Source organism: Lipotes vexillifer, unplaced genomic scaffold (genome assembly GCF_000442215.2).
Source record: "Lipotes vexillifer unplaced genomic scaffold, Lipotes_vexillifer_v1.1 scaffold663, whole genome shotgun sequence".
NCBI classification, from domain to species: Eukaryota; Metazoa; Chordata; class Mammalia; order Artiodactyla; family Lipotidae; genus Lipotes; species Lipotes vexillifer.
In genome coordinates this window covers 498,207-505,698 of record NW_006788963.1, presented here as the reverse complement: position 1 = coordinate 505,698, position 7,492 = coordinate 498,207, and the positions used below count along the sequence as shown (strand labels likewise).

At 44.0% G+C, this 7,492-nt stretch overlaps 1 protein-coding gene across 1 annotated transcript in view; it reads right to left on the bottom strand.

Moving 5' to 3' along the window:
* The window catches only part of FAM133B (family with sequence similarity 133 member B), a 24,757-nt gene extending 22,547 nt beyond the window's left edge, over nucleotides 1-2,210 (bottom strand). Inside the window, exon 1 of the mRNA XM_007461887.1 lies at nucleotides 2,087-2,210. Within this exon, the coding sequence (XP_007461949.1) occupies nucleotides 2,087-2,110 (24 nt within the window). The 5' untranslated portion in view covers nucleotides 2,111-2,210. The remainder of the gene's footprint in view (nucleotides 1-2,086) is intronic.
* Nucleotides 2,211-7,492: the final 5,282 nt, after the last annotated feature.

Sequence of the window (7,492 nt, the reverse complement as noted above, 5' to 3'; positions counted from 1 at the left end):
CCCAAAAAAAAAAAAAAAAAAAAAAAAAAAAATCAAGAGTTATGACGTACTAAACTAAGTTATCAGATGACCCAAGGTGTTTTTTTGGTCCCAGTTTAAACAGTTCCATCTCCTCCTCCATTGCAATGAGGAGACTGAATGAGAAGATCTGTGTCTTCTACCTCTTAATTTCCTGTTTTCCTTTCCACAACCTTTGAAGTGCATATAAAATGTTACCAGAACCACCAGGGGCCAAGACAACATACCAAGGAATAAGTAGAGCTCGGAATTATCAAAATGCTCTAGTAAATGAAACTAATTTGGAGACTTTTTCAAATGCTTTAAAAGTATGTGTAAACCAACACCTTTTGCCAGTAAAACAAAACATCTTAGGTCTCTGCATGAAAACTGTACCCAAGGTCCGGTAATTTCTAAGCATTTAAGGCCTAAGGTCATTAAAGGGCCCAAACACTCTTTTTTTTTTTTTTTTGCGGTACGCGGGCCTCTCACTGCTGTGGCCCCTCCCGCCGCGGAGCACAGGCTCCGGACGCGCAGGCCCAGCAGCCATGGCTCACGGGCCCAGCCGCTCCGCGGCATGTGGGATCCTCCCAGACCGGGGCACGAACCCGCGTCCCCTGCATCGGCAGGCGGACTCTCAACCACTGCGCCACCAGGGAAGCCCCCAAACACTCTTAACACCTTAAACCTAAGGATGCTCCAGGAGAACACCATTTCAACTCTATGAGAATCAGAATACCACAAGGTCTGACTTACAGCCAGGAAAGCAAGAGAAAAGAACATTCCTCAACCTTGTAATCAAAGTTCATCACTGTGGTTCCTAGACATCTTTGATTATGAAGACTAAATAAAATTAAAACAAACGTTTTGAAGACAAGAAATATTTCATAAAAGTGAAGCTCTTTTAGTACCTTGTCCCGTCTCCCCCTACCCCCTAACCCCAGAGGAAATAATCGCTTAATTTTTAAAAAGCTAGTTCATTAAATTTAGTACAGTAGTTTCAACGACATTTATTTTTTTCATTTTGCTGCTCAGTGGTTTAAAACTCTATCATAGCCAAGCCTAGGAACGGTAAGGCTGCAACCTAAGCTTACTGCTAATCCCTTCTGTTTAAAGCCCATTCAAACTGATTCATAACCTGGGCTGTCCACACCAAGCTAGCAGCCACCTAGAATGCCTTCCATCTCCGCCTGTCAAAACGCCCTAAGAACCTCGAATTTCTTACTTACAGATATTTCTTACTCTTTCTGCTATTACGTACTTCTGCATCTCTTTTATCTCATTTACTAGAATAACCTTCATGCCAAGCACTCGCCCGGCCACCTTGCCTTTTGCACTCTCAACTATTCTGCAGTTATGGGCAACACTGATCCCCTCTTACAGATGAAGAAACTGAGGCTCAAAGAAGAAAAGCAACTTATCCTAGGCCCCCCAACTCCCGAGGGACCAGAACTGACATCCCAGTCTGGGCCTGACTCCAGAGTGAACATTACCAGGCCATTCGTTCCTTTACAGAGCCTACTAGGTGCCAGGTAGTGCTGGGCACTGGGGCCCGAAGCCAAATGCTTTGATCCTGGTTCTCAAATGCGAGCCCGACTGCTGCTAGAACTGGGCGCCCTGCAGGCCCCCGGGTGGAGGGACCACGTCCATGGCCTCCGTCCCACCTGGGTGCGCGATCCCGGTCGCGGTGAGTGGGGGGCGAGTCCCGGCACATCCACGGGCCTCAGACTTTGGACTTACCTACAGGAGAGTGCAGGGGACCCTAGAGCTCTAGAAACTGGGCACTGCTGGCCCGAGTGCGGAAGGGAAGGATGCCAGAGAACACTACCAGAGGGTGCGGCAGGGTTGACGGGGTGTAGAGGAAAGGGAGACTAGAGAGAAGAGAAAAGAGAGCGGGGGAGCCGAAGGCGCCAACTTCGTGCGCGGCGCACGCGCGTCTGGAGCCGGAGCGGGGAGGGGAGCTGGGTCTCCTGGCTTGAGGTCCCAGCGCCGCCGCTGACTCTCAGGCCCAGCCGGGAAGAGCGAGGGGTCTCGCTCTCCTGCCGCCGTGCCCCGCGCCGCCGCATTGCTTTCCCGACCGGGTACTCACCACCCTATTGTCCCGCTTCCCCATGGTGCCGCACTAAGCGATCAGTCAGCCGCTGGGGAAGACCAGGCCAGAGCGGCGGCCGAAGCGGATCCGCCGCAAGTCCTTCTGCCAACTCCCCACCCCGTCCAGAGAGCGGCGCCGCGCAGACCCGGGGGCCGCGGCCTGCCACAGCGCCACCTATCGCCTCGGAGGAGAGGAAGGCGCCCGCACTCACCCGCGGTTCCCAGGGTTCGCCTGGGGATTCCTGTTCTTTACCGCCCACCGAGTACGACAGCCTCGCCCAGGCAGCTCACTTCCGTTTAGCCTTGGATTGTTTTGCTTTCTTCCATTCCTGATGCGCTGAAATCCTTTCTAGAGGATACAGTGATTATTCCAACGCTTATGGTGTGCTTAGCATAGTGCAAATGCTGGGGATAAAGTGAGGACCAGGACAGACGTGGTCCCTCAGAGTCCATCAGGCGGTGGGGGCGAAGACACTGCTGTCATAGATGTTGCTAAAGAAATTGCTCTTTAAGTTAAATTCCATGGATGAATTCCATTCATCCATCACTCATGCATTCATTTCACACTATTTTTTGAACATCTACTTGGTGTAATTCACTGAATGGAAGATGGATATGGAGCAGGATACAAAGATGAGAATAAGACACAAGTGCTACCTTCAAAGGGCATGTTTGTAACCTGGTAGGGGGGATAGATATACACAGGGTCAACTTTACCACATGGCATGTCATAATAATGGCAGTACAATACTAAAACTTCAAGGGAGGTGGTCTGGGCTTCAGAGAAGGCGTCATTATATTTATTTAGAATTAATAGATCCGGATAAAGCTGGACCCATCTCAGTGCAACATCATTAGAAAGTCATTGAAAATCGATTTGGATCTTTTCTAGGCTCTTGGAAAATGGCAAAATGGGCTTATACTCAAACGTATGAGAACTCCTTAAAATCATCTTTCCCAGTTTGTCTCTCCCTCCCTTTCTCATGCTGCATCGCACAACAGATGACACCAACTCCCATTTTATCTCTCAGAACTTTCCCAGACTCTCTCAAATGCAGCCATTGGTGGTTCTATTCTGCACTGAAAGTTCATTCTCCTTAGTAACCCGCTTTGCTTTTTACTATAAGTTGGGCCTCCATGCTTTCAATTCTCCCCCTCCTCCTCCATCACCCCTGACTTAAGCTGGGGATTCTCTGACCAGACAGGCTTTTCTGTATGTACAAGAGGAAGTTTGTTTTCATGGCTTATTGATAGTGTTTTTAATATTCCAGGAACTTTACAGATATTAACCCAAAGTCACGAAGATCATCTTTTTCTTATTTTTCTTCAGCAAGTTTTGTACTTTTAGCTCTTATGTTTAGGTCCATGACCCATTTTGAATTTTTGTCATGGTGTGAAGTAAGGGTCATGGTTCATTTTTTTACCTATATTGATATCCAATTTTTCCAGAGCCATTTGTTGAAAAGATTGTCCTTTCCACATTGAATTACTGTATTAGTTTGCTAGGGCTGCCGCAACAAAGTACCAGAGACTGGGTGGCTTAAGAAGAGGAGTTTATTTTTTGCAGCTCTGGAGGCAAGAAGCATGAAATCAAGGTGTCAGTAGGGCCATGATCCCTGTGAAGGCTCTAGGGAAGAATTCCTCCTTACTTTAAGATTTTTTTTGGGGGGGGGATGTGGATTTTTTTTTTTTTTTTTTTTTTTTTTTTGTCTTTATTGGATTTGTTACAATATGGCTTTTTTTTTTTTTTTTTGTCTTTATTGGATTTGTTACAATATGGCTTCTGTTTTATGTTTTGGTTTTTTGGCTGTGAGGCATGTGGGATCTTAGCTCCCCAACCAGGATGGAACCCACAGCTCCTGCATGGGAAGGCAAAGTCTTAACCACTAGACCGCCAGGGAAGTCCCCTCCTTGCTTCTTTTAGCGTCTGATGACTCCAGGCATTACTTGACTTGTGGCAGCATAATTCCAATCACTGCCTCTATCTTTACGTATCTGTCTTCTCTGTGTGCATCTCCATGTGCCCTCTCCTCTTAACAGTCATTGGATTTAGGGCCCACCTGAATCCAGGATGACTTCATTTTTTGCTGCTACCGTAATTGGCTTTTAAATGTGGGTTTGCAATTTTAAAGTATATAGAAATACATTTAAAAAAAATATATTGCCCTTGTATCCTCTGGCCTTGCAAAACGTTATTTGTTCTAGTAGCTTTTTTGGGTATTCTTCAGGAGTTTCTACGGAGACTCTCGTGTTGTCTGTGAGTAAGGACAGCTTTGCTTTCTTTCCAATCTCTATGCCTTTTGTTTTCTTGCCTATTACCCTAGCATAATGTTGAACAGAAGTGGTGAAAGCTGACGTCTTTGCCTTGTTCTTGATCTTGGGAAGAAAGTATGTTGAACTTATCAAAGTCTATTTGGGCTCAATCCAGTACCCGGTCACACTTTACCCCTCACATCTTTTACTTTACACTTCGTACCTCTCACTTCATGTTGGGCATTTCCCATATTCACTTACCAATTCTTTATTGAATCCACTCTAGTGAGGCTTTCAGTTCTTCTACGCTCAGCACATCGCCTGGCTTCCTCAGTCTCATGCTAATTTATGCCTCAACTCAAAGCTTTCACGGAGCCTTTCCTGACCACCATTTTCCAAGTACTTTCTGTTTTAAGACCTGTGTATTCCCTTTATAGCATTAAGCATAATTAATGTACTTATACACTTTTTAATTTATTTTCTGTCTCCCCCACTAAAATGTTAGCTCCATGAGATCAAGCACCTTATTTATCTTGTTCACTGCTGTATCTCTGGAATCTAGAAATGTGGCCCCGCGCAGCTCGGAATGTACAGGCAGTAGCAGCTCCAGACGTGTACGAGAGCAACACACAGTCATTTGCTTGGCTCCACATCCCATGGGATGCTCTGGTTGTTTCATCTGCTGTGTCCAGAAAAATGGCATATGCGGAACAAATATGACCATCACCATCCAGGAGGAGTTCTTCGCTAGAGAACAGGGAGGTGCAAATTGGGCTCACACTCCAGAGGGCAAAATCAGTGGCAAAGGCCTACTGGGCTTTCAATGGACTGAGGTTCTAAGTGAGTATAGCAGAGATAACTAGAGATAACTAACTAGCTTGAGGTCTTTTATAAACCACTTTGAAAAAAATGGTCCCGCCAAACCTGGCTGTAAATACCTGTGGTTTGTAGAAACAGGTAGTTATGAGTGACCTCTTAATAAACTACCAACTTTCATTATTAATAAAGATCAAATTCCTGACTCTCTGTATCATCCCTTCTGAATATTCTGTGTAGCTTTTACAAATTTAGATGCAATTTGGGGCCTGTTAAAAAAAAATTAAGGCAAGTCCTAATGAGAGCTCCCAAGGAATTCTGGAGGACTAATGTTAAAATACCTGATACTGTACACAAAGATGGGAATATAAATATCAGACAGCAACTACAGTCCCACTTTTGGTTTGCCTGTAGCACCTCAGGAGTTGCTTCGTCTATCACTCTCATCTAGCATGTAAGTCGAACAAAAATAGGCACACATTAACAGAAATGATCTCTCTCTTTAAAATCCTTCAGTGGCTCCAAACTCCTTTATATGGTATATTAAGCACTTCTGGACCTCACCTCCTCCTTCACCACCCCTCTGCCCCTTACTAATTGGTTTAAAACATTAAGTCATGGCCTGTTGGTGGGGTTGTGAAATGAATTTCGTGGCTTGCCACCAGTATTTTCAAAGTGTGGAGGATAATAAAATAAAAAAAGAAAACATGTGTGGGGTGCACAGCATCATTTTGTGGAATATAAGTTTCTGATATATGTCTCCCTGTGTATCTGTGTGCACCAGCCACACTGTTGGATTATATTTCTTTCTATAGGTTATGATCCAAATGTTGGAAACCACTGCCCCAGGTGTGGCCTCACCAATCTTCCTGCCCTTTCCTGTCTGCTATTTCATAATTGCAGACCATTGCACACACAAAGTATTTCTCCTTCTGTGACTGGCCAGCATTAACTTTTGTTTTTGAATCCATTCAAGCATCATTTCCAATGTGAAATCTCTTTTCCTTCCCAGGTTATCGGCAATTGGTTACACAAACCTTTTTCACAGTCTCAGTCTGTAAGCTTCAGAAAGTACTGCCTTATTCATGTTTTGGGTCTTCAGTGTTTACCACAGTCAACTATTAAGAGCTTACTGAGTACTTACTATGGAACTTTTAAGTTCAATGAGCTGCTACTTTTTTTAAACATCTGAAGCCTGAAAAGGAGTCTCTTAAAACAAGAATTTGAAACATATTTTGCTAAAACTTGCTATTGAATTATACGTTACTTTACTCACTGCAATTACATTTATTTTACATTAAAGTAAAAAGAAAAGTAGCTAGAATATTAATTCATCTCCAAGAAAGCAGGTTAAAATTGCTGTTTTTATTATTTTTATTTGCTACCAACAGTTTTATTGTAAGAAGTACAAAAGGTATGACAAATACACAAACCATTTTCTCTTTTTGCTTCAATTTAGCTTGTGCATAAGTGAAAACAATGAACTGGACAATGACATTTCAACACCAATTCTTAAAAAACAATGAATTCCATTATCTGACAATAAACACCTAAATTTGCATCCTAGCACCCAGTAAGACATCCAGTTTGCAAAGGATTCTTGACCTGTAACCCTCTGAATTTTCTGACATGTAACCTTTTCCATTGTCACAGTCACCACTGGTAGTTCTCCCTCTCCAAACAAGTCTTAAGAGTAAGGTGCATGCTAGAAGAGCTACCTCTGCCCTCAGAAACCCCAGGTCATCAAGCATCACTTACTTGAGCTAATTCGTAAAACTGATTGCTAGCAATGGGGTATTTAATGTAAGTTTTGATGGTCCTTGGATTACATATTTCACATGACACAAATACCTACTTTTCTATTTTCCTCTTCAGGTGGGAAGAGCCTAGGTAAACTGACCTATATTTTCATCTACCTAAAAGTAAGGAAGCAAGATCACTCAGCTCAGGACCCTAGGAGGAGGGAAACTTTACAGATCAGCTTTCTTTTTTGTCCTTTTCTTTCTTTCCTTTTTTTTTTTGGCCTCAGGAGGGCTTTCTACATGGATGGGCGCTAGAGTGAGACGGCTCTTCCCATTTTCCTCCTGTCTGCACAAGAGGTCATTTTTCTTTGAGGGGTAAAAGATCCGGATATGTAGGAAGATCCCTGCTTTCAGAGAGCGGCATCACACCCACACTTGGGGAGAGCACAGGGTTTATGGACCCTGTGAGGAAGGATACCCAGGTGAACCTGACAGACCAGTGTGGTAACTCTCAATCTTGTGTACAGAGAAAAAAGCAGAAGCAATATCTAACACCAAGCCATCTGCCAGCATTCTTGTAAGACTGTGTTCCA